Source organism: Megalobrama amblycephala, linkage group LG1, assembly GCF_018812025.1.
Source record: "Megalobrama amblycephala isolate DHTTF-2021 linkage group LG1, ASM1881202v1, whole genome shotgun sequence".
In the NCBI taxonomy this organism is placed as follows: domain Eukaryota; kingdom Metazoa; phylum Chordata; class Actinopteri; order Cypriniformes; family Xenocyprididae; genus Megalobrama; species Megalobrama amblycephala.
This window is the reverse complement of record NC_063044.1, coordinates 49,944,634-49,971,394: the sequence shown is the minus strand read 5'-3', so window position 1 is coordinate 49,971,394 and position 26,761 is coordinate 49,944,634. Positions and strand designations below refer to the sequence as shown.

At 36.3% G+C, this 26,761-nt stretch overlaps 1 protein-coding gene across 1 annotated transcript; it reads right to left on the bottom strand.

The window, feature by feature from the left end:
* Nucleotides 1-8,947: 8,947 nt before the first annotated feature.
* Nucleotides 8,948-15,194, bottom strand: dnal4a (dynein, axonemal, light chain 4a). The gene is made up of 4 exons (XM_048198650.1): nucleotides 15,043-15,194; nucleotides 13,252-13,334; nucleotides 9,603-9,686; nucleotides 8,948-9,392 (listed from the first exon to the last, which is right to left on the bottom strand). The coding sequence occupies exons 2-4, from the start codon at nucleotides 13,321-13,323 to the stop codon at nucleotides 9,228-9,230; spliced, it is 321 nt and encodes a 106-aa protein (XP_048054607.1). The 5' UTR covers nucleotides 13,324-13,334; nucleotides 15,043-15,194; the 3' UTR covers nucleotides 8,948-9,227.
* Between the last annotated feature and the right edge of the window lie 11,567 nt (nucleotides 15,195-26,761).

The following is a 26,761-nucleotide window of genomic DNA, read 5'->3' as shown; positions in this document are numbered from 1 at the left end:
TTGCAGAATGGCTTGCTTCCCAGAAATAAAAAGTTGTTATCTAAAGAGGGGTGATCAGATGTTATTTTTCAACAAGACAAAGTGGCTTGAGTACAAGTCCATCAGGCTCATGTTTTGGACTTAGGTAAAGTTAGTTTTATATTCGCACATTCAGACTTCTGATAAATTCAGACTTTCCAATAAACGTGCAATAAATTAATGTTTGCGAATTTTAAACAGCGACATGATATTGACAACCAACGATTGTCAACTTACAACATTTTTCACAGTCGATCAAAATAGGCAAGTATTGTTTTAATGGCATATTTACTTGTGAATGTCCACTGAATGTCCAATGTGATTAACAAGGCTATTGAATACGGATGTCCGAATGCGCGAATATAAAACCAACTTTACCCAAGTGCTTTCGCCTGATAAGAGTCCAGATTTGAACCCTAATGAATATTTGGTCTCACATTAAACTCAAACTAACTGCATGGGAGAAAGTTTTAACTACTCATGAACTGTTTGAAGCCATCAACATTGATTGGAACAAATAAAAAGCTGTCTACAAGTTGGGGAAGGCCATTCCCTGCTAAGTTACTTTATCTACCACAGTATTTGTGCAATTCTTGCTAGTGCTGATTTGTGATTAAAATTACCCCAAGCTTTACTCCTCAAGCCATCCTAGTATATGACTTTCTTCTTTCTGATGAACACAATCGGAGTTATATTAATAAATATCCTGACGCATCCAAGCTTTATAATGGCTGTGAATGGGACCAACGTGTATGAAGCTGAAGAAAGTGCCTCCATCCACATCCATCCATCATAAACGTACTCCACACAGCTCCAGTGGGTTAATAAAGGCCTTCTGAAGTGATGTGTTTGTGTAAGAAAAACACCCTTATTTAACAAGTTATGAAGTAAAATACATAGCTTTCGCCAGAACGCCAAAGTCCCTTTAAGACAAGTCATTTCACTCGGCGGCCATCTTTGAAACGCCTCTCGGGCATCCTGGGCATCATGCAATCTCTTTGAATGGGGAAATATCAAATTCTCCAAAACTGTTCGCCAACCTTACGATTAAATTTCATATTTGAAATCACCAATGAAATCTAACAACAACCGGCTCATAAATTTAGTTTCTAAACGCTCGAATCATGACAAAAAAAATTATTTTTCAGGCTGGATCAAGCTAATGCGCATGCGCAGACCTAAATGTGTCTGACTGTTTCTATAGAAACCGGTGATTCTAACGGCCGCTGAAGTGACGCGATGACTTTACCAGTCGGCGATTGGCTCTTATTTAGAAGGCGGGGCTTATTCCGCCATATTGCGCGTTTCACTTTCTCCCATTAAAAACAATACGAGTGACACGTCTTGTGTTATTCTATAGTCTTTGATATTACTGTTTTAACTGTTTGTTCATTTAAAAAAAAAAAAAAAATAGCACGTTATTCAGTATATATTGCACCACAATCCAGAAAATTAGTATGTAATTCCATTGCAAACATTGCCAGTGTTGATTATGCATGTATGCAAATAAATAAGAAACAAAATGTCCCGTTAAAATTCACTAACATATGATGCATTTCCAGATTTATCTGTTCTCTAAACCCATTTTTTTGCATATTATTTACCTCAATTCTACAAAGCATCACACTTTACAATCCTATGAAGCATTCAAGAAAACAGCCTGCTGTTTCACTCATAAATACACAAGAGCATCCTGCCATCCTGTTTATTAATACTGTATGTGTCAAGAGGCTAGACGTCAAACTCAAGGACAGATTATTAAATATTCATCCCCTTTTCTCTTTCTTGTGCATTACCTTCCTAATTCTTCTCGTCTGTGAATTTGCAAACTCCACACCTCTAACTCCATCTTTTCATCTTCCACATGGACTGCTGGTCTGTTATTTGGAATTCAGAGGGAACTGCTGCAGTCTGTAGGATGGAGGGTGAGGAAGCTTTGAGTGATGCACTATTTGAGGCATCCAGCAGTCTTCTAATTCCTGTCTGTATAAGAAATTTATGGATGAAAGCTCAACACTCACAAATAAAAAAACACTGTGTGAGTGACATATCTCCACACGTGAAGGAGGGAACATGTTTGAGACACTCTGCTCACTCACACTGCCAAGCAATGAATATTTCATTCAGCCCAGAGTGAGAAACCAAAAGAGCGAGAGAGATGAGAGATTATTAGAGGAGTCACAACTATCGTCAACAGTTATATAACTAAGCAATAAGACCAGTTGGCAGATAGGGACTGTATGGGAGACCTGTTAAATACAGTCATTTTTGCAGTTCAATTTGGTGCCACTAATGGAGCAGAAAGTATACACTTAAGCCACAGATTTGTGTTTCTTGAGCAGCAAATCATCATCTTAGAATGATTTCTGAAGGATCATGTGACACTGAAGACTGGAGTAATGATGCTGAAAATTCAGCTTTACACTTAAATCATCATTTTGACCAAATAAATAAATAAAAAATAAATCTGTAAAATAAATCTGTAAAAGAACAGAAAGTACTGGCAGCTCATTACCCGGACATTATCCAGTAATTATACTGACATTTTGCTTCTCTTGTTGCCCTTCGACTGAAAATTACAACAAAAGCTGCACAATGTGGCATCATATATTATATTCCGAGTTTTATATATATCAGTGGCGTGCAGTGGTGTTCTGAATGTTTTACAAAGAATCTGCCATTATTATAATGCATTTTAACTTTATTTACAATTATTTATGAAAATATATAATGCAGGGGTGTCCAACCCTGCTCCTGGAGGGCCAATGTCCTGCAGAGTTTAGCCCCAACCAGTTAAACACCTGAACTAGCTAATCAAAGTCTTACTAAGCAAACTAGAAACTTCCAAGTAGATGTGTTGAGGCAAGTTGGAGCTAAAGCAGGACAGTGGCCCTCAAGGACAGAGTTTCAAAACCCCTGATATAATGCATTATAATGTACATTGTGAATATCTTTATAATGCATAAGGCTTTAAGTAAAGTGTTACAAAGAATGATCTTAAATCACTATGAAGAAAAGGAATAGGAACTCATTCTGCTAAAAAAGTGGACAGATACACTGTAAAAAAAATCCCGTTGTTTCTACGGAAAAATACCGGCAGCTGTGGTTACCAGAACAATACTGTAAAAATGACATCAAACCGTAAACATACTTACGGAGTTACATGTGAATTTTACATTTTAAATATGTATATTTAACATTGGATTTCAGTACACTGTAAAAAAAATCCCAGTAAAATTTACGGTAAAATAACATATTTCATTAACTGATATAATGTTAATTTACCAACCTAATGAAGTACTAATATCTGTTTTGTATCTTTATAATACACTGACAGTCACCAAACCCAGTGGTGATAAGAGTCACATGAAGAATCAAAGTTCATCAAAAGCAGCTTTTCCACAAGCTGAGGAGGACAATACTAATATATAGAAGGAGCACACAGTGTCATTCACACACACACTAAACACCATCATGGTAACATGCATGAAATTTTAAAAATGTAATAAACATTAATTTAACAACATTAGATGTAACATAAAACCCTAATGTACATAACTGATTAGAAAAAAATGAGAAAAACTAAGAAGAAACAGAGTTATTTCAACAAAAATATATCAAATGTGAAGTGTCACGCAGAGAATTGTGGGAATGTCAATTTACGGTTTTTCACTGTAAATTTTACAATGAATTGTTATTTTTCACTTTCAAAAACTGTGAATTTAACGGTATTTTACCGTAAAATTAAAATAAATGTACCGTTAGATCTATTACAGTTATTCACCGTATATAGTACGGAAACTTTCTGTAAACCAATTAACAGTTTTTAACCGCAGCATTTTTACAGTCTTTTACTGTTAAAATCACGGTCATTTTTTACAGTGTACCACTGTACTCTATAATGTGAAGCCATGCTATAATGTGAATAAAATCACAGCTGTAAAGGCCCTTGTTAGGAATAACACACTTCAGCCGTTACTACTGACAATAACACTAATTCAACTAAAAACAAAAAACTACTGTAGCTTGATCATAAATGTGCATGTATACAAGGCATTGGCCAATCAGCACCTAAAACTGGAAATATGTTGTAAAAAGTAGTATATAGATTGCTGCAAAAAAAAAAAAAGGAGAGAAATCAAAGGAAAAAAGAAAATTGATTTGTATTCATCCCTCAAACTCACTCTTATCCCCTCGCTGATGCTGTCCTCACGTCTCGTTCACTTCTTCATTTCTCTTTCAGCACGCACACACACACACAAAGAGAGAAAGAGAGTTATGTAATCAGTGTAATCCCTCTTCTGCTTCATCTGAACATTTATGATCTACAAATCACTGTGATGATCTTCCCCAACTGCTGCTCTCTCTTTCATCAATCACTCATCTCTCTGTTCAATCTACTCTCTCTCTTTTCTTTTCCAGGAAGGTTCTGCAGCAAATGACAAATTCATTTAAACTCCTTTCTCTTCCATCTTCACCCTCTTGGGGTTTGGTGCATATTTTATTGTATATGAAATCTCAGGAATGATGCATTCTTTCTAACTAATGATCTTGTTTCATTCTGATCTTTGGCTCGCATTCTTCTTCCCGTCGAGTCTCTCTGCAGTATGTTCCTGGTCAGCAAAATGTCAGGCAGATCCTGCAGTCCCCCAGAGAGAGCCAAGCTGTTAATGTGGAGCGTGAGCCAGAGGCACACAGCACCACTCCGCCAACTGATCTGAGCTCAGTTTATCTGAAATACAGAGGGGGAGGAGAAGAGAACAGAAAGAGAAAAGACTGGGAGATGATGCAGTATAAGAGAGGAAACAGCATGTTTGGACAAGAACTCATCGAGAAACAAATAAGAGCATGATGAGGTGGACAGAAGAGGACATGGACTTTAGGAGGAGCTTTTAGATATATAAAGCCTTTAAATATGAAACAAGTAGAAGATGAAAACGCATGGGGGATCCCATTAAACAGCAAGTGTCTGACTTCACACTAAATGCATCTTTTGTGGATTGAAAAGAAGTATTAGGGCCGGTTCACACAGAACCAAGCAAAAACACGAGTGGTGGAATGCAGGTAGTGGAATAGGGGAAATGCAAGGTCTCGAGATGTGTTTTTTAAAAGTTGAACATATTTTAACTTGAGCGTCAACTTGAGTAAAAGACACAAAAGTGCAACGGTCAAACATGTCTGCATGTATTTACATAGAAAAACAATGGAAAATATGTGCCATAACTTAATACTTATTACAATACTTCATGATTAAAATTTATAATAGAAGAGGTTAGTTTTAAAACATACATTAGGGTTTACCACTATTTAACTTTTTTGTAAAAGTCTGCATGAAAAGAAAGATGTGGTAGTCTTTTCTTCCTTATTGTGATGTATATATGAGTAAAACAGCTTCTCAAACAAGAAAAAATGTAGGGTGGGACTTGATTTTGTGGAATTGATTGGATGGTTGTGGTTTGCTATTGCCGTGATGTCATGTGAGTGACAGGCTGCCCCGCCCTCATGTCAGTAAACACATCAGAGAACAGATGATGCTGCAAGAGGAAGGGGAAATTATTTTGATTAAAGATTATGAGGGCACATACATTTAATTAAATGATGTGCATAGATAAATCATTTAATAAATACTGCAATATTCCATAAGAAAATTTCAGTGTTGATTTCATGGTGACTTCAACAGCCAATATTTATGAAAACATCTAAAATCATGCCAAATCAGAGTCAGTCTTCATCCCGAAGGTCACACAGGAAAACACATTTTGTGGGAAGAATGCAGGAGATGCACCCAAACATAGGTGAATACTAAACCTCTTATTAATCCAAAACAATTCCTTTATATAATCAACTTAAAACTCTTTAGTTTTCAATTTTGTCCCAGTACTCATGAATCAGTCAATGGATATTTAAACTCAAATTTACCTCCTAACCATGATTAAAGCACATTCAAAGCATTGTCTGGAGTCTGTCTGGTTATTGATGTGGGTCTACGACAGGTCAGTGGAACACTAGAGACCTTATTCCCAAGTTATAGTGTTCATAGGGGACGAGACATTGTTCGACTCAGAGTGAGACTCTTAGGCATCCAGGGTTACAGATGCAGTCAGTGTAGCTATAGTCTTAGGTGTCTTATGCAATCAAAATATTATTAGGCATCTGTTTTTCCAATGCAGTCAGAGTAGTTATTCTTAGGCGTCAAGGTTTACCGATGTAGTCAGAGTGGGAGTCAACTGAGGATAATAGGAGGAGAGAAATCTACCACAACTCGCATGTCTTTTTGGATGTTTATTTATCTAAAACAGCAATTATTGCACAGTGTTGACATTAAAAATAATGAAACATTGAAAAAAAAGATCAGAATAAAGTCATTAAAGGTTTTTAGGGGTGACTACTGCATTTAAACATTGCAGGTACTTTAGGATGGAACATTCTGAAAAAATCTTGCAGCATTATTATTACCAAAGCTGAAATCAAAAGCACCATTAATTGCATTATAGTTGTTTCTCAGAATGATGTCTGTAACATAATTGCATGCATCCTCTGTGATAAAAGTCATGAATTTGGCAGCAAGTTAGAATTGCAATCTGTTTGAGTGGCCTGACTGGGTTAGACAGAATAACATTGGTTAAACCAATGGTGTGAGTTTGGGGGCATTTGGAAAACCAATGGCAGATGTGGAGTTTCATCAGAATTTTTGCATTTTGTTTGGTGACACTAGTGATGCAGAAATTACACACAGCACATTTCTGTAATGACATAATGTATCTGGTAAAATGTACCACCCTGATAGGGTGGTAAACTATTAAAACAGGATTTAGGTCGTAAAAAATGACAAATTATGACATTTGTAAAATTACAGGCTGTAAAATGGTACAAAAAGAATATTAATCGTATTATTGCACGACTACAGAAACCTTCAGAAGTCAAGTTTAAAAAAATCTGAAAACCTTATATCACATTCAAGTATTCATGCTCTACAAATGCTGGTTACGTAAGAGAGAAAAAGGACAGGGCACAAGATTCCTGGGGTGAGAATGAAAGGATAAGAAAAAAGCAGCAGTGAAAAAGAAAGAGGAATCTGAAACAGGTGGCAGAGCAGCCCACTGAGAGAGACACTGCTGGACAGGAAACAGAAAGAAAGAGACCGAGAGACAGAGAGAAAATGCATTTTTAAAATCACACATGAAATGGAGTGCAGCGACACACATTCTGTTCTGAACAGCCTCGCACAGCAAACACACTCCTACGACAACCTGCCAGACAAATACAACTGAGTATTCTGAGCCTCAAAGAGACAGAAATGCAGACTGACACCTCATTTGTTACAGAGCACATCAGTGTATGTTCAGTCACAAATGCACTGAAACAGATATTGGGATGGAAGCATCTTAGAAGGATCATGTGACACTGAAGACTGGAGTAATGATGTTGACAATTCAGCTTTGCATCACAGGAATAAATTGCATTTTAAAATGTATTAAAATAGAAAACAGTTATTTTAAATTGAAATAATATTTTACAATATTAGTGTTTTCACTGTACTTTCGATCAAATAAATGCAACCTTGGACAACTTTTGAATGGTGTTACATAAGGGGATGAATTAATGAGTTAATGAGCCAGACCACAAAAATGACTAATAGAAATTTGGCTCTTGGTAAACATTATTCAACAGCATGCACAGCCTACATGATGTCAACAGAAAAGGAAAGTTGATGACGGATTTAAAGGCAGATTTTGTTTGGAATTACATATACCACTTTAGAGTTCGACATGAAGTTCGCAACCCAACTGATTCTGTAATACAATGTAATTCTGAATTTAAAATTATATTCAGTAATAAAAAGATGACAGGCGGTTGACCTGGAGGGATTTAAAGGGTTATTTCACCCAAAAATGAAATTTCTGTCATTTATTACTCACCCTCATGTTGTTCCACACCCGTTCGTTCATCTTCAGAACACAAATTAAGATATTTTTGATGAAATCTGATGGCTCAGTGAGGCCTCCATTGCCAGCAAGATAATTAACACTTTCAATGCGCAGAAAGTTAATAAAGACGTATTTAAAAAAGTTCATGTGACTACAGTGGTTCAACCTTGATGTTATGAAGCGACGAGAATACTTTTTGCGCGCCAAAAAAACAAAATAACAACTTTATTCAACAAAATCTAGTGATAAGTGATTTCAAAACACTGCTTCATGAAGCTTCGAAGCTTTACGAATCTTTTGTTTCGAATCAGTGGATTGGAGTTTGTATCAAACTGCCAAATGTGGTATATGTGTGTATCAAACTGTCATGTGATTTCAGTAAACAAGGCTTTGTTTCGAAATTTCAATGGTTCTCCACTGGGGGGTGTGACTTTGGCAGTTTGATACACACTCCGAACCAATGAATCGAAACAAAAGATTCGTAAGGCTTCGAAGCTTCATGAAGCAGTGTTTTGAAATTGCCCATCACTAGATATTTTGAATAAAGTCGTTATTTTGTTTTTTTTTGGCACACAAAAAGTATTCTCAGGTTGAACCACTGTAGTCACATGAACTGTTTTAAATACGTCTTTAGTAGCTTTCCTGGCATCTGAAAGTGTAAATTAACTTGCTGTCAATGCAGGTCTCACTGAGCCATTGGATTTTATCAGAAATCTCAATTTGTGTTCTGAAGATGAACGAAGGTCTTACAGGTGTGGAACGACATGAGGGTGAGTAATTAATGACAGAATTTTCATTTTTGGGTGAACTAACCCTTTAAAAATAAGATGGATTGGCAGCATCAGCTGAAAAGGAAAATCCTTTGTGAGGAGGGCCAAGTTCATAAATTTTTGATGAAATATTTGATGAAAATACAAAAGTTTTCTTTGGAATAACGTGCTATGGTGAAATGCTCATGATAAGACCAGGAATATGATTTAAGCAAGTAAACAGGAAAAGTCTCTTGGTCCTGCAGTCAGTTGCAATAAACTTTATTAAAAATGCTAAAAAAGTTAATTAAACTTATTAAAATCTGTGTGTTAAGCTTAAAATTGAAGCCTATACATTAAGACAGAAAAAGAGTCACCTGGAGAAGTGCAAAGGAATCTGTATCCTTTTTTCTCCTCGTATACAATTTCACACATTTGGGCACACACACGTGTCAAGTCAAATAGGGTTGCATAGTTAAGACGGGTCCGTGAGTATAAATATCTCATAGTGGCAATTGTGTGGGAAGCGACATCAGGAGCATTTCCAAACGCACACAGCCAGACTTCCTCCGAAGAACATGTAGAGCAGGTTCTTGACTTCATGGGTCACCTCGAACCCAAACCCCTCACCGATCACCACATGCCACGAACTGCCAAACTTCTTATCCATGGACTCCTTGATCATTTTGGCAGCACTCTGAAAATAGAGCGAACCAGCGAGAAAGAGAGCGAGATGAAAGCATGTAGGCTAGTAGAGCAGTCCAGATGGCCAGACTGCGAGTGTGTGAACCGTCCTGACTCAGTACTAGACGGAAACACAGAGCCCAACCCTACCTGTGTGACCTGGGGAACACATTTATTTGAAAGCCTGCACTTAATAACACTAAAACATGCAAACATGACTGACCTCATTGTTGGATGCAAATTTCTCACAGGCTGTGACGCAGAGCTCCATGGTCTCCACACGCATCTCCTCTGGCATATCTGTGTGCTGTAGACAAGACCAACAGAACATGTTCTAGTCAAGCTCTTACATGTATAACAAGATTATTTTTTTTTATATTAAAATATATGGCTTGAGCATCAAAATATAAATATATTAAGTATAAAGAATAATATATAAAGTAATATGGAGTATATACATTGCAGTTCAAACGTCTGAGGTCAGTATATATATATATATATATATATATATATATATATATATATATATACTTTTATTCAGCAAACACACATTAAATAGATCAAAAGTGACAGTAAATACTTTCACATTGTTATGAAAAAATATTAAGCAGCACAACTGTTTTCAACATTGATAATAATAAGAATTGCATAAGCATCAAATCATCATATTAGAATGATTTCTGAAGGATCATGTGACACTGAAGACTGGAGTAATGATGCTGAATATTCAGCTTTGACATCACAGGAATAAATTACATTTGAAAATATGTTTAAATAGAAAACAGTTGAATTTTTTAATTTATTGTAATAATATTTCACAATATTACTGTTTAACTTGCATTTTTGATCAAACAAATGCAGCCTTGGTGAGCATGAGAGACTTCTTTCAAAAACATAAAAAAAACTTGCCGACCCCAAACTATTAGACAGCAGTGTATAGAAAAAAGTTATGTTGAGTTGACCAAGGCAGTGCAAAATATTAAAGGCACACTATGTAGTTGTCGCCTCTAGAGGTCGCTATTCAGAACAAAGGCATAGCTTGATGATGCCTGGATTTCACAGAATCATGGGAGGTGTTGTCTTCACGTCAACAGGACTCGGGCAGAAATCATATGCATGGATGAGCTAATGTATTAAAGATTTATTAATATTACTGTAGTATGAAGCAGGGTGTGGCTGAAAGCCGGTGGAGCATAACGAGGCCGCTGGAGTGATTGCTAATGAAAGGACGAGTGCAACACACGACACGGCTCAAGAGCAGTGGAGCTTTTATTATGCTGCAGTCGACCACTTCTGCTTCTTCCGGCTAAGCCAGGGGTCGGCAACCCAATATGTTCAAAGAGCCATATTGGACCAAAAAAACAAAAAACAAATCTGTCTGGAGCTGCAAAAAATTAAAAGCCTTATATAAGCCTTATATGAAGGCAACACAGGCTGTAAGTGTATATTAGCTATATTAGCCTACTATCAAAATGACTAAGTAGGCTACAAATACATAATGAGGTATTCCCGAGGTATATATTTAAAAACTGCTGAAAGCTAAAAAAAAAAAAAAGAAGCAAATGGATCGGTGCAATTCACAGAAACAGCTGGACTCCAGCAGAGAAACATGGATTTGCAGTTATTATTTTGTGTTAAATTGTTGGATTTTGAGGTAAAATCATTCCATATATATTGTATTGTTATATATTATGTTGACAAATCATCTATTAAATATTTTCCATCTTATATTCTGCATAATTGTGTGTTTTAAAATAAACACTGACAAAAACTATACTATAAAACTATATGTTTTAGGGATGGACAATATGACGATATATATAACATTGATATAACGTTAAGTAATTACGCGGATTTAAACCTAAGTAACCTATATTGTAGTTATATAAAATATTCACAGGCAGATTTGCTTTATGTATTTCCTCGGCATCAAATCAGGCACATATAAATGTCAGGAAACACGACTCCTGGCTACATGTCAATATCCATGGATTAGGTTTATTTGACAAGTTGTAAGAAACACTTGAGTCCAACCTTTAGTGTAAGTCGTTTGTTTTTACTCGCGTTTTCGCAGTTTCCTCTATTAAATCCAGTCACGCAGCAGGTTCTTTTGCCAATCAGTCTGAGGGAGCGCGCTTTCGGCGGGAAAGTGACGTCGATGGCTATGACGCAAATCTTCGTTGACAGAAATGTTGAAATTTAATATTTATTATACACATTTTTATAGCATTGAAAAACGTTAAGAATGTTTGTGTCATGTTTGTCCTCCTACAGAAACCATATGAAAACAAAAAATATATATTTTTTCCATTTTAATACATTTTTGAAAAAGCTCCAGGGAGCCACTAGGGGGGCGCTAATGAGCCGCATGCGGCTCTAGAGCCGCGGGTTGCCGACCTCCGGTCTAAGCTTATGTGGAATAAAGCAGCGCTGTTTTATCAAATTAGATACATTTGTGTGTTGAAAGTTGTTATAATGTTACTCGGCAGAGACACTTGTTGCACACTGCAGTAAGCTAAATCGATATTAGTCATGTGCTGCGTCCCAATCCTAAATAGTATTCGAAATAAGAATTAGTATGTCCTAAAGCGTAGTATGTTGAAATGAGTATTCCAAATATTCCCGGATGGTCTACTTTTTCCAGTTAGATTTCGAAGTGCAGGTCCGTGCACACTTCTAATGGCTAATATTGCCCATAATACATTGCGCTGTGGACGAGGATTCGATTAGAACTACAAATACGAATAAAAAGTGTTAAAAAACTACAAACATGACAGATGTGCGAGACCGACGGTTAAGCAGAGCGGTTAAGATAAAGAGGTTTGAATAATTAATAATCAGTATAACCTGACGAAAAGATATTTATTAAATGTTATCCACATTATATTTCATCTGCAACAGCACTGTAAACTTTTATAACGATACGTTTGGTCTTTAACTTTTAAATGCATCATTATGCAAAGATGACCCATGACTGGCAGATTAACGTACGACTACATTTCTCTCCGAAACGGTAGGAAATTAAATTTAATTGAATGTGGAGGATTTTAACTGTGACAAGATGATTGACAGGGCAGTTTAAACAGTTACAGGTTGCGTAACTAAGCGACAGAGCGTCCGTTAAAGACGCAATTATGACGAGGTAGTAACTTATGTCCCAAAGCTTGCATACTCTTCTGCTACACACTCAAAAGTATGTACTTTTTCCTTTACAAAAACAGTACATACAAGTAGGCGAACTGTGAGGCAGCAATGTTGTTTTAAAACATGGTACTCGCTTTAAATCAAGAAAACGAGATTTAAACAATAAGACTTACTGTGTTGAGCTATATAACAATGATTAGTTTGCTATTGATGAATGTATCCAAACAGTTGCTCACCTGTCTAATAAAACACATAATATATTAAAGCGTCTTTGGTGTTTCCATGGTTTCTACAAAATAAAACTGGAAATCAAGTATAGCATGGGTACGATGTCATTGATAGGCGATGCATGGACACAGTCCGTGTCCTGGTTAAAATTGCTTATTTCTCTGGATTTAAACATTCTTTGAAAACACTTGGGATAAAGTACAAGTCAACAAAATATATAACATTGTTCTAGTGGTTTTTGGATATTTTAATCCAACAATCTTACATATTTAAGATTGTAAAAAGTCAAATAACAAAGAAGTGCAAATATTAGGCATGAGAAAATGCATCACATACACATGATGGATTAAGATGTTTAATATCTAATTTTCTTTTTTTTTTTTTTAAAAAACGATGGAAAATGGAGCAGTTTGAGTGATAACCCTAATACAGACAAACGCAGACACATCAATAACTGGTTCTTTCTATCTAGGTCACAGCAGCAGTTGAGCTGCACCCACCCTGATGAGTGGAAAGCTTTGCAGTCTTTTGTAGTCGGCATCCTCTTTTTTACCATCACCAGTTTCTGCCATCCTTTTCTTTACTAAAAAGAGAGAAAGAGAGACAGAGGGATTAGTCCTGTCTGATGAAATGGAAACAGAAACAGAACATTAGCTCAAATCTCTCACCAATTAAGCGCAGTAGGTCATAAATCTTATATTTTCAGCATTTGGAGTGAGAATGAAGATTTTTTTGTGTAAGCAAAATTATAAATTTTGTTTAAGCAAAATGTAAACATTCTCCTGCAGGATGACTGTCCTTATCAAATATTTAAATTTATCAAAAAGAATAATGAGGATAGTAATACTAGTATTTTTAAATATATTGCCATTTCCTAGTTGGGGTCTGCTTTCCAAAAAGACTTTTTATGAGCTTATATAATTATACCTCTTGGGGATCTTTGATAATGATTTTTGAAAATCAGTACACCAACATCGACTAAATTAGAGATTTTATAGCTTTAAAGCTGTGTTAGGAAAAGGGGGTGTTTAATGTCCTCATTTGTAATGTTTATATGTAACTACTTCTGTCATTAAAGTGTGATGCCTCCACATAATAAAACCAGATTATCAGCATTAATGCGCATAACATAAGTTACAGCTTCACTTATTACTGCATTTGCACAATAGAGTTTCACTGAAATCAAAATATCTTAAAACTGGTGTGACATGATTAAACAACCCTTTTTTTCTAATTATATAACTATTATTGTGCAGAGATTTCATGACCTGAGAGATTACATGGAATATTTGTACTTTTATAGACTAATTTGTCACACCACAGAATCATTTAAAACAAACTATTAAGGCAAATTTATCATCATCATCATCAAACGGAAGTTGCGATACTCTTTTATTAACTATTGTGATATATATCCGAGTTAAAAGGCTTCTTGAACAAGAAAAAAAAAATGTAGGATTGTATTTTTTTCATGGGGAATTGATTGGATGGTTGTGGTTTGCTATTGCTGTGATCTCATGTGAGTGACAGGTTGTTGAGCCAGTAAACACTTCATCAGATTTAATATAAATGCAATATTCCATAAAATGAATTGTAGATTTTGATTTCATGGTGACTTTCATTTAAAAAGGACTTGTTGACAAGTTCTACACTTTTTCTAATACAAATGTATGTATTTTAATCTAAAATCTTGATGTTGAAAAAGAAGGTTAAAGTCCATGTCATTAGTCAACTACACCATCATATCAAAACGCATAAACTCTTATTATCATCAAGTGTTTTATGTCATATATCATCGATTAATGTAAAGGCATTGCACAAATACCTTCACACTACAAAACAGTCAACAGACAACTATTATTCAGAATATTAAAACAGCCAGATTTCGAAAGATAGATACTCTTGTTTATCATTCAAATCTGTTTAAAATTAATTATTAGAAAGAATAATGGCAGTGCACGAGACAACTTGCAAACTGAACCAGTCCTACAAAACCAACACTAAGATATCGTACCAATCCAAATAAAATAAAAAACAAGCCATGCAAAATCACATATGTTTTCAGTCTTTAGCGCATCATTATGTAAAAGTAAAAAAAAAAAAAGATAAACACGTGTCGAGTAAGCGTTTGTTTTTAGCATCCCTGAGCTAATGTTAGCTTGCTAGCTCGACTCCATCCCTTAAAACGCTACGACTGATAAATGATTGAAAGCAATGGAGAAATATGAACATTTAAATCATTTAAAGCTCGGAAATAGTTAATTTTATATCACCACAGTTGAATAACCTACCGTTCTGTCGCGCTGTATGCAGACACTTTCCTCCACTAGTGTTGTCATGGATACACACCGGCCTCGGCAACCTCTGGCCCACGTGACCTGCTTATTTCCGCCACCGGCTACTGAATCTTTTTTTCTTTCTTTCTTTCTTTCTTTCTTTCTTTCTTTCTTTCTTTCTTTCTTTCTTAATAGTACCATTATCTTCCAATGGTATTCAAAGACATATCCAAGAAGAATACAGTACTTTTTTGTTAGTTATGGTACAAAAATTGGTCCCACTCAGGGGCGAAGCCAGGGGGTGGCCAGGGGTGGCCGTGGCCACTCTTGGCCTAAGCTTGGCCACCCCGCTCACAATTGCAGTTTCTGTGGACGCGCTGTATAGCTATTATTCACTATAAATAAAGCGCAAAAGAAAGTACGAGCATGCAACGTCGTAGTTCTGTCGTCCATTAAGTCATGAAATAACCAAAAAGGCGATTAAAGCTGCATTAAAACTGTGCATGCATGTATTTGAGAGAGATGTTTATGCATTTAAATGTGATAATTTTTATGCCTGTAATGCCTGTAATTATAATTTTTTTATAATTTTTATGTGATAATTTTTATTATTAATATGCCTGGAGGTGAGGAATGATTTAAAAAAAAAAAGAAGAAAAAAAAAGGTCAAATTCATTCAGCATTCCATGATCTCATTCACTATATGCTATATCACTATATTCATGTCTCTGGACTAAAATATTCTGCTATGTGTGATCACAATATAAGGCAAAAACTGATATGTAATATTTTTAATGCATAAATAAATGTGAGAACTGTGCATTTGTATTAGATGATGCTAATTTTGTTTTGCGTTAATTACTACAAGTACATCAAAAGTACAAACAAAAATTATCACATTTAAATGCATGAAATAATTAATTTTACATTCTGGCATTTATGTGTTGTTGACTTCCGCTTTCACATCAGCCAATGAGAATTCAAAAGACAACACTTTTTTTTTTCTTTGTACTGAGTTTAATTTAGATATGATAGAACTGTTGCAATTATTTATTTTGACAATATAGAAAGTTAAACATTTAGTGTTTACTTTTTTGGTTAGTTTTTGAAACAGACAAACTCAGAATTGTTGAAGTTCATTAATTATACATAAAATTCAATGAAGGTTGAATAATCTTTGAACTACAGTATGTAGTTATCTGCATGTCTCATCCATGGAGATGCAACAATGGAGAACAAGCTATTGGGGGCTTTGAGAAACAGAACTGACTGAACAAGTTGAAATTTAGCTATAGTGTGAGCCCCTTTATTAATATGCCTGGAGGTGAGCAATGATTTTAAAAAGACAAGAAAAAAAAGGTCAAATTCACTCAGCATTCCATGATCTAATTCACTATTTCAATTACAATTAAGTACAAATTAACTGCATTCAGTTGTGTTGTAGGCACAGTCCAGTACATTACAGACAGACTCATTTTTATGTTGAAATAATGAAGATTTCTGTGCCACCCCAGAGTGGTTGCTGGCCCCTGCCTGGCCACCCCTATGAAAAAATCCTGGCTCCGCCCCTGGTCCCACTTTATATTAAGTGGCCTTAACTACTATTTACTTACATCAAAAAATAAGTACAGTGTACTTATTGGGTTCATATTGAATTGCAAAACACTTTTGCTACTATTGAGGTGGGATACGGGTAAGGCTATAGGGACAGATTTTGTGGTATGGTTCGGTTTAAGGGTAGGGGTATAAGGTGTAAGGGATGGGTCAACAGTGTAATTATAAATGTTAATTACAGAAATTAATTACAGATGTTATTACATGCAGGTGTTTTTAAAATATGAGTACAATGTAAAAACATGTATGTACACAATAAGTGCATTGTATCAAATTATTAATTTAAATGTAAGTACATAGGCCACGTATTATAAAGTGTGACCCAAAAATTTAAGTAACAGTAGCAAAAAAGGCTTGAAGGTGTTTTTTTGTGTTAAAATAAGGTCAGCCGGTTGGTGTGCCACACAAATCTGGCAGTAAACCTTTTGTTTTTCGATTATAATGGCATTAAAGCCTTTCACTCGTGAATCGTCTGAGAAAGAGAGGGCAGAGAGGTAATCCCAGTGGGAATTATGACATTTTGGAGATTAAGGAAACTACTATAGGCAATGTGGGCCATCCACATCAGTGTTCTGGCATATTAATCCAACCAAAGTTCTGATCAGGATTGTTGAAAATGGCTTTGACTATTTTTTGTTCCACGTGCAGATGTTATTGAGCAGGCTACCATCAGCACCCACACCAACACAGATAACAGTATTTCATAACAGAGATTAGAGGTTAAAAGACCTCCTACACATCCTTCCCAAGCATCATTCACATCTCCACAGGGTACTCGGTTTGTTGTCGGTTTCAGCACTTTTTACTGCATTACTTTTCAGCACCTTAAACTTGGTTGGCATTTTTAGAGTTGTATAAACCTCAAAGCAGCAAACAGAGCTGGAGATTCCCAGCTAAACACAATAGGATAATATCAGATTAAAAGTCAATCACATGAACATGGCTTACACTCTTAAAAATAAAAGTTCTGAAAGGGTGTTTTCTCAACAACGCCACAGAAGATATTTGGTTCCCCAAAGAACCTTTCAGTGAAAAGTAGCCTTTTGCTTCTTAGTGTGAAGAACATTTTAATAATCCTGTAAAGAACCTAAATGGAAAAGTTCCATTGATGTTTAAGGTTCTACATGGAGCCATTGATGCTAATAAAGAATGTATTATCTGAACATTCTTGGCTTGGAAAAAGGCATCTTAACTGATTTGAAGTATGATGAGGATTCACAAGGATTTCACAAAACACTTCAATCTTCATTTATCCTTAATTCAAGGAACGATTGAAGAACAATGTGGAGAAAAGAGGAAAAAATTGATATCAAAATGAAAAGATGCTTATTTGAGGTTCCCATGTTGGCAGAACCTTTGGAGAACCTCTAGGCCACCTTTTAAAAACACATCCAGAGATAGGCTTATTGGTCTGTATACTTCTCGGGCCTCTGAAGCATGCTGGGATTCTTTTTATATTCTGAGATAGAGAAAATAAAAAAGAGACAGATGCACACATACTCAAGAGAGCTGGGTCAGTTGAATTTGCTGGCAGGGGCACAAATGACGCAAGATGTGTTGCCTAATCCACTCATACAGTGAATACAGTAGAGGACTGCAAGAGACAATACATACAGAAAAATAGTGGAAATGGTTTAACATCAACACAAAAGTAGTACATACTGATAAATGAATATATATATATATATATATATATATATATATATATATATATATATATATATATATATATATATATATATATATATATATATATATTTGGTCAAACAGCAACTATGCTGTTTACAGCAATGGAACATTGACATGTTATTTTTAGCTCAAACTTAGATCTAGCTGTCTCAGTCATACAAAATTAAATTTGTTTTCTCCAAAAGAAATATTGGATTTGGATGGAGATAACAAATCTAGACTGTACACAAAAAGACATGCGATCTGGTGATCGTATGCTTGTCAAGTCAAGTCAAGTCAAATTTATTTATATAGCGCTTTTACAATTGGTAATTGTTTCAAAGCAGCTTTACATATTAGAAGCACAGAAAAAAAGGGAAGTGGTTAAAAATAAGCTGTACAAACAAGCGTGGTAATATGTAACATATACAAGATGGTGCTACATTAAGCCAATGTCGGCTGACTCCCAGGGGTGGAAAAAACCCCCTAGGAGAAAACCCAGCGTGGGAAAAAAGTCCTAGGAGGGAAAAAACCCCTTGGAAGATATATATAATATATGTAAATGGATATGGAGATCAAAATCTGAATTATACATTTTTATTATAGAGATTAAAAATAGATTATATATATATATTTGTAAGCGGATACGGGGATTTAAAAATCTATGCAGCCAGAACTGGATCTGTAGGCCCATTGTCTCCTGGGCTGCATTGTAGTGAGGTCCAGACACAGGTTCTCCATCTGATCTGGATACGGCCTGGATCCAGCACCCGGAAAACCTCGGGATAAGCAGAGAGACAGATATTAGCGTAGATGCCATTCTTATTCTGATGTACAGGTATATCTAGTGTTATAGGAAATGTTCTCGGTTCCGGCCGACCTAATTATTGCAGCGTAACAATCCTTTAACGGATTTGAAAAATGTTAATGTATTGATAATGTGTTATGTGTATGCAAGAGCAAAGAGATGTGTTTTTAGTCTAGATTTAAACTGACAGAGTGTGTCTGCTTCCCGAACAATGCTAGGAAGATTGTTCCAGAGTTTAGGTGCTAAATAGGAAAAGGATCTGCCGCCTTCAGTTGATTTTGATATTCTGGGTATTATCAACTGGCCTGAATTCTGAGATCGCAATAAACGTGAAGGACTATAATGCATTAAGAGCTCACTTAGGTACTGGGGAGCTAAACCATTTAGTGCTTTATAAGTAAGTAGCAAGATTTTAAAATCTATACGATGTTTAATAGGGAGCCAATGTAATGTTGACAGAACTGGGCTAATATGGTCATACTTTCTGGTTCTAGTAAGAACTCTAGCTGCCGCATTTTGGACCAACTGTAGTCTGTTTAAAAGCCGAGCAGAACAACCACCCAGTAGAGCGTTACAATAATCTAGTCTTGAGGTCATGAATGCATGAATCAACTGTTCCGCATTTGTCATTGAGAGCATATGTCGTAATTTAGATATATTTTTTAGATGGAAGAAGGCGGTTTTACAGATACTAGAAACATGACTTTCAAATGAAAGATTGGTATCGAAGAGCACACCCAAGTTCCTAACTGAGGACGAAGATTTAATGGAGCACCCGTCAAGTGTTAGAGAGTATTCAAGGTTTTTTCGTGAGGAAGTTTTTGGTCCAAAGATTAGGATATCAGTTTTTTCTGAATTTAATAATAAGAAATTTCTTGTCATCCAGTTTTTAATGTCAGCTATGCATTCTGTTAGTTTTGTGAATTTGTAGGTTTCGTCAGGGCGCGAGGAAATATAGAGCTGAGTATCGTCAGCGTAGCAGTGAAAACTAACACCATGCTTCCTAATTATCTCTCCTAAGGGCAGCATGTACAGAGTGAAAAGCAACGGTCCTAGTACTGAGCCTTGTGGTACTCCATACTGAACCTGTGATCGATACGACATCTCTTCATTAATTATTACAGACTGATAACGGTCAGATAAGTACGATTTGAACCATGCCAAAGCAATTCCACTAATGCCAATATAGTTTTCAAGTCTTTTTAAAAGAATGTTGTGATCGATAGTGTCAAAAGCAGCACTGAGATCTAATAACACTAATAGAGAAATACAGCCACGATCGGATGATAAGAGTAGATCGTTTGTAACTCTAACGAGAGCAGTCTCAGTACTATGGTACGGTCTAAATCCTGACTGGAAATCCTCACAGATTCCATTTCTTTCTAAAAAGGAACACAGTTGTGATGAAACTGCCTTTTCTAGTATCTTTGACAGAAAAGGTAGATTCGAGATTGGCCTGTAATTTACTAAATCTCTCGGATCTAGTTGAGGTTTTTTAATAAGAGGTTTAATAATAGCCTGCTTAAAGTTTTTGGCACGTATCCTAGTGTTAACGATGAATTAATTATATCAAGAAGTGGACCTACGACCTCTGGAAGCATTTCTTTCAGTAGTTTAGTCGGCATTGGGTCTAACATACATGTCGTTGATTTTGATGATTTGATAAGTTTAGATAATTCTTCCTCTCCTATAGCGGCGAATGATTCTAGTTTTACCTCAGGGACACTACAGTGCACTGTCTGAAGCGAAACTGTAGACGGTTGCATGTTTTTAATTTTCTCTCTAATATTATCAATCTTGCAAGTAAAGAAGTTCATAAAGTCATTACTGCTGTGCTCTATGGAAACGTCAGCAGTTGAATCTCTGTTTCTAGTTAATTTAGCCACTGTGTCAAATAAATACCTAGGATTATGTTTGTTTTCTATTAAGAGATTTGAAAAATAAGTAGATCTAGCATTTCTTATAGCCGTTCTGTACTCAATCATTTTTTCTTTCCACGAAAGGCGAAAAACTTCTAGTTTTGTTTTCTTCCAACTACGTTCAGCTTTTCTAACAGCTCGTTTTAGAGCCCGAGTGTGCTCATCATACCACGGCGTTGGATTAGTTTCCTTAATCTTCTTTAGACGTAAAGGAGCGACTGCATCTAATGTAGGGCTGCACGATTAATCGCATGCTATTCTCACGCGCATTTCGTCAGTAAAGCCGGTTCCCTGATTACCGCTAAATCGCCATCACCTGTTTTTAAACAGAGCGCCTTTTAATAGACGGAGCCGTAGTTCACGGACAAGCCACGCAATATCGCGTTCATTATCGCAGGCGATTCATCTGCGATATGAACGCGATATTGCGTGGCTTTTCAGTGACCTACGGCTCTGTCTATTAAATGCCGCTTCATTTGAAAGCAGGTGATGGCGATTTAGCGGTAATCAGGGAACCGGCTTTACTGACGAAATGCGCGTGAGAATAGCATGCGATTAATCGTGCAGCCCTAATCTAATGTGCTGGAAAAGAGAGAGCCAATAGTTTCTGTTGCAGCATCGAGTTCTTCTAAGTTGTCAGGTATACTAAGGCGATGAAACTGCTCGGGGAGATTATTTATAAAGCAATCTTTAGTGGTAGACGTGATGGTTCTACAATATTTATGGCTGGGTGGTGGTTTTGTAGCCTTGGCTAATTGTATTATACACGAGACTAAATAATGATCTGATATATCATCGCTCTGCGGTAGGATTTCAACAGCATCAATATCAATTCCATGCGACAGTATTAGATCTAAGGTATGATTACGACAATGAGTGGGTCCTGACACGTGTTGTCTAACTCCAATAGAGTTTAAAATGTCTGCAAATGCCAATCCAAATGCGTCTTTATTATTATCTACATGGATATTAAAATCACCAACAACAAGGACTTTATCCGCAGCCAGTACTAACTCTGATAGAAAATCAGCAAATTCTTTGATAAAGTCAGTATGGTGCCCTGGTGGCCTGTATACAGTAGCCAGCACAAATGTCAACTTACATAATGTTACATAAAGCACCATCACTTCAAAGGAATTATATTTGAAATTCTTTTGAATGATTCTGAATATATTACTATAAATTACAGCAACACCTCCCCCTTTGCCTTTCTGTCGAGGATTGTGTCGATAATCATAACCTTGAGGACTAGATTCATTTAAAGTAATGTAATCGTCTGGTTTTAGCCAGGTTTCTGTCAAACACAGCAAGTCTAGTTTATTGTCTGTGATAATTTCATTTACAATAAGTGCTTTTGAAGAAATAGATCTAATATTCAGTAACCCAAGCTTTATCATTTGTTTATCTGATTTATCTGTGATTTTCATTTTTTGAACATCAATTAAATTTTTACCCTTAAAAGGTTTCGGAAGTTTTTTGTATTTACTAGTTCGAGGTACAGACACAGTCTCTATGTGATAATATCTAGGTGAAAGAGTTTCTATGTGCTGTGAATTATCTGAGTTCTGTGACGTGAGGCGGCTAGCAGACGGTCGGTTTAGCCAGTTTGTCTGCGTCCTGATCTGGGCCCTGGTTTGTCATGGTTTAGCTCTAAGACTATTTGCCAAATTTCTAGATAGAAGAGCAGCACCATCCCGGGAGGGATGAATACCATCTCTTTTTTCAACAGATCAGGTCTGCCCCAAAAGCTTTTCCAATTGTCTATGAAACCTATATTATTCTGCGGACACCACTTAGACAGCCAGCCATTGAGTGATGATAACCTGCTAACTATCTCATCACTCCGACGAACAGGAAGAGGGCCAGAACAAATTACTTCTGCTGACATTGAATTTGCGAGTTCACACACCTCTTTAATGTTAATTTTAGTGATCTCCGACTGGCGAAGTCGAACATCATTTGTGCCGACGTGGATAATGATTTTAGAATATTTACGTTTAGCATTAGCCAGCACTTTTAAATTTGCTTTGATGTCAGGTGCTCTGGCCCCCGGCAAACATGTGACTATGGTGGCTGGTGTCTCTATTTTCACGTTCCGTGTAATAGAATCGCCAATAACTAGGGCACTTTCAACAGGATTCTCAGTGGGTGCGTCACTGAGTGGGGAGAACCTGTTTGATGTTCTAATCGGAACGGAAGAGTGGTGTTTGTTCTTGCCATTATGCCGCCTCACAGTCACCCAGTTAGCCTGCTGCGTGGCTTCTACAACCGGAACCGAATGTGCAGTGTTTACTAGGCTAGTCGCATCCAAAGCAGTATCTAAGGCCCTTTCATTCTCACTATCCTCAATTAAAGTTTGGATGCGTGTCTCTAATTCTGAGATTCTCTCTGTCAGCCTGACAATATCCCTGCATTTATCACATGTGTAAGTCTCACTGCTGACAGAAAGAGCTAAGCTGTACATGTTACATTTAATACACATGATAATCGTCGGACATGACTGACCGTGTGTTTGATGAACGCCGTCCGAAAAACTGCAACGCACACGGGACTCGCTGGCTGGATGTCTCGGTCGCTTGCCGGTGCCTGGGGCAAGGGTGATGTGCGGGACGCTGTACCTCGCGGTGGATCGATGAATGCCGGGCAGCAACGTCTCCACAGCTTCCCGATCTGGCGAGGACAGATCAGAATAACATACATCGGATAAATCCGCCATTAAATCGACAAGGAAGGTTGGTTTAGAGGAAAAAAGAAAGTAGACGGTAGCTAGCAGGCTAGCGGGCTATGGCTAACACTAGGTGATTACGCTGGTAGATTACTAGTAATAAATCGTTCCGTTTAGTAATACTATGCAATAGGTAATCTAGTGAAAAATAAGAAAGTTATATTATGTGAATAGGAATAAAGAGAAGGATTTAGGATAATAATAATTATTTAGGATAATTAGCTTGTGTACAATCACATTCAGTCAGTATGTACAAGGATACATACAAAAGATAATAAACATAAATAGTGCACGGCCTTTCAAAATCATTTTACATTAGGATATTTGTGCATCTCCTGCTTTTATAAAAAAAAAAAAGAAAAAAGAAAAAGAAAACACCCAGAGAGAGAGAGAAATGAGAGAGAACACTGTTGTTATTGTGCTATATATTTTAATTCTCATTGTCATATTAGATATTAAAGCATTTGATCTCCATTTCAACACAGACAAAGACACTGACAGAATTCAAGAAATGAACATTAGAGGATAGAAGAAAGATTTGAAAAATATAAATGAGTAAATCCTCAGAGTGTAGAAAAATGTTCAAGCAAAAAGAGAGAACTTTACATCCAACTTCCAAGATATATCTTCATTCAAAAACAAATATATTCCAGAAAAGGTAACAGTATTAAAGAATCATTTGTAAACCACTCTTTCTGAACACAATATAAAGCTTGTTCATGTACATTGAAAGAACTGAACATCACAAAATGACCACTGAAATGCAAACAAACAGGCATTGCACAAACAACAGCAAGTACACAATACATCAGAAAGAAAATATATTTAGTGCTGAAACACTTTTAAAAACACAATTCCCAACCATTATGATGATCTTGTGCAGTTCAATTGTATGGCCACGAAATCTCAAACCACATGCCTATAAAACAACTGTTTGCAACATACACAAAATGAAACCAGTTCTGTGAGTCAGTATATATGATTGCGCATTTGGGACAGCATTCTTGTGTTTGACAAGGCCACAAAACTGGCATTTTTCAGCCTGCTGCATTTTACATATAGACAATACATTGAGTATAATCCACATAAAGCATACCATATGTGCGGTGTAATTTACATAAGCTCTTTATCAAGAGATGAAGAGGGATAGATGGATAGATGGTGGGATACACATATAATGGTGTAAATATTATACATTCAAATACGGAATGTTTGTTGCTTATTTTACAAATATAATTCTGTTGAGGAGATTCTTGTATAAACCTATATAGGCTATATATGCTAATTTCTCAGCATGAGAAGATATTTGTTTGTCTGTAGATATTTGCAGATTACGTTTAACAGGAACGCTGAAAACAGTTCTCAGAAAGCATGTCATTACAGGTGCCATATTATAAAGGGTTTCAAAACCATGGCTTTAAAGGTTAATAGCTATTCGTTGAAATATTGCTGAAGTATTCATCTGGCCGAATGCCTTCTTCAACTGCTCCTTTTTCTGTCCTTCATTCTAATTCGATGTGATTCTGATGATGTTAAAGGGTTTTTAATGGAGGAGAATTCACCCAGGACTGGCCTGACCAATAGGATTCAAGTCTGTTGGAGTGATCACCATAGAAACAGTGTGATTCAAAAACATCTAAAAAAAAAACTTGAATAGAAAAAAAACTAGTATAAAAAACTGCAGACTAAAAGCAAACAAATTCCCAGCTGTTCGAGTGTGTGTGTGTGTGTGTGTGTGTGTGTGTGTGTGTGTGTGTCAAAACTGATTTCAATCAAATAGGCTACACTGTATAAATAACAACAAATCTGAAAGAGTATGCAAACATTTGCTTTGAACTGTGGTAAAAAATAAATCCTTTCATCAAATACTGAGACTGAAGATCCCACATCAAATGATGTTTGCCACTCAGATGTTCAACAAGGTATAGCTAGTAAAAAATGTGAATAATTTAAAACGAGTGATACTTTCTCATGCAGAACTCGCCCCCGTGATGCTACGGTGCCATTGGTTGTTGCCATTGCTATGCTGTTGCTAAGGTGTTTGGAATGGTCTTTAGTATATTGCTAAGGTGATTGCTGGGACATTGATAGATGGTAAAGAGCCTATGATAATGGATACGATATTCTGGTCCCTAGATAAGGCTAAATCTGGTCACTTTAGCAAAATTTTGCCGAAATTTAGCTGGAATCCAAATTTCGCTGATAAAAGAGTCTTTTGTCAATAGTATAGCGAAGAATATCTCACAAGTCACTTTCAAATCAAGAAGCTTTTTTGTTGCTCAACATGGGGAATCGACATGACCAATTTGAACTTGTTGCGAAATCTGCATTGGGAAAACTTTCGCCCTCACCTGACATTCCAGATCATGTGGGTTCCTATTGAAATGACTGTATTTTGCTCATGAAAATTCACCAAACAACAGTAAATGTGACTGCAACTTAAAGGGTTAGTTCACCCAAAAATGAAATTTCTGTCATTAAGTACTCATCCTCATGTCGTTCCAAATCCGCAAGACTTTCTTTCATCTTCGGAACACAAATGAAGATATTTTTTGATGAAATCCAATGGCTCAGTGAGGCCTCTATTGGCAGCAAGTTAATTAACACTTTCAATGCCCAGAAAGCTACTCAAAACATATTTAAACCATTCATGTGACTACAGTGGTTCAACCTTAATGTTATGAAGCAATGAGAATATTTTTGTGCGCCAAAATAACGACTTTATTCAACAATATCTAGTGATGGGCAATTTCAAAACACTGCTTCATGAAGCTTCGAAGCTTTACGAATCTTTTGTTTCGAATCAGTGGTTCGGTGCGCCAAAGTCACTTGATTTCAGCAGTTTGGCAGTTTGACTGATTCAAAAAGTATTCTCGTCACTTTATAATATTAAGGTTGAACCACTGTATTAACATGAACTGTTTTACATTTTAGTAGCTTTCTGGGCACTGAAAGTGTTAATTAACTTGCTGGCAATGGAGGCCTCATTGAGCCATCGGA

Bases quoted from the DNA above. Each gene is read 5' to 3' on its own strand.
- dnal4a (XM_048198650.1), bottom strand. From the start codon at position 13,323: ATGGCAGAAACTGGTGATGGTAAAAAAGAGGATGCCGACTACAAAAGA. The intron at 9,687-13,251 runs GTGGGTGCAGCT...TCTTGTCTACAG, and splicing joins AAAGCTTTCCACTCATCAGG to CACACAGATATGCCAGAGGA. The intron at 9,393-9,602 runs GTCAGTCATGTT...CTCTATTTTCAG, and splicing joins AATTTGCATCCAACAATGAG to AGTGCTGCCAAAATGATCAA.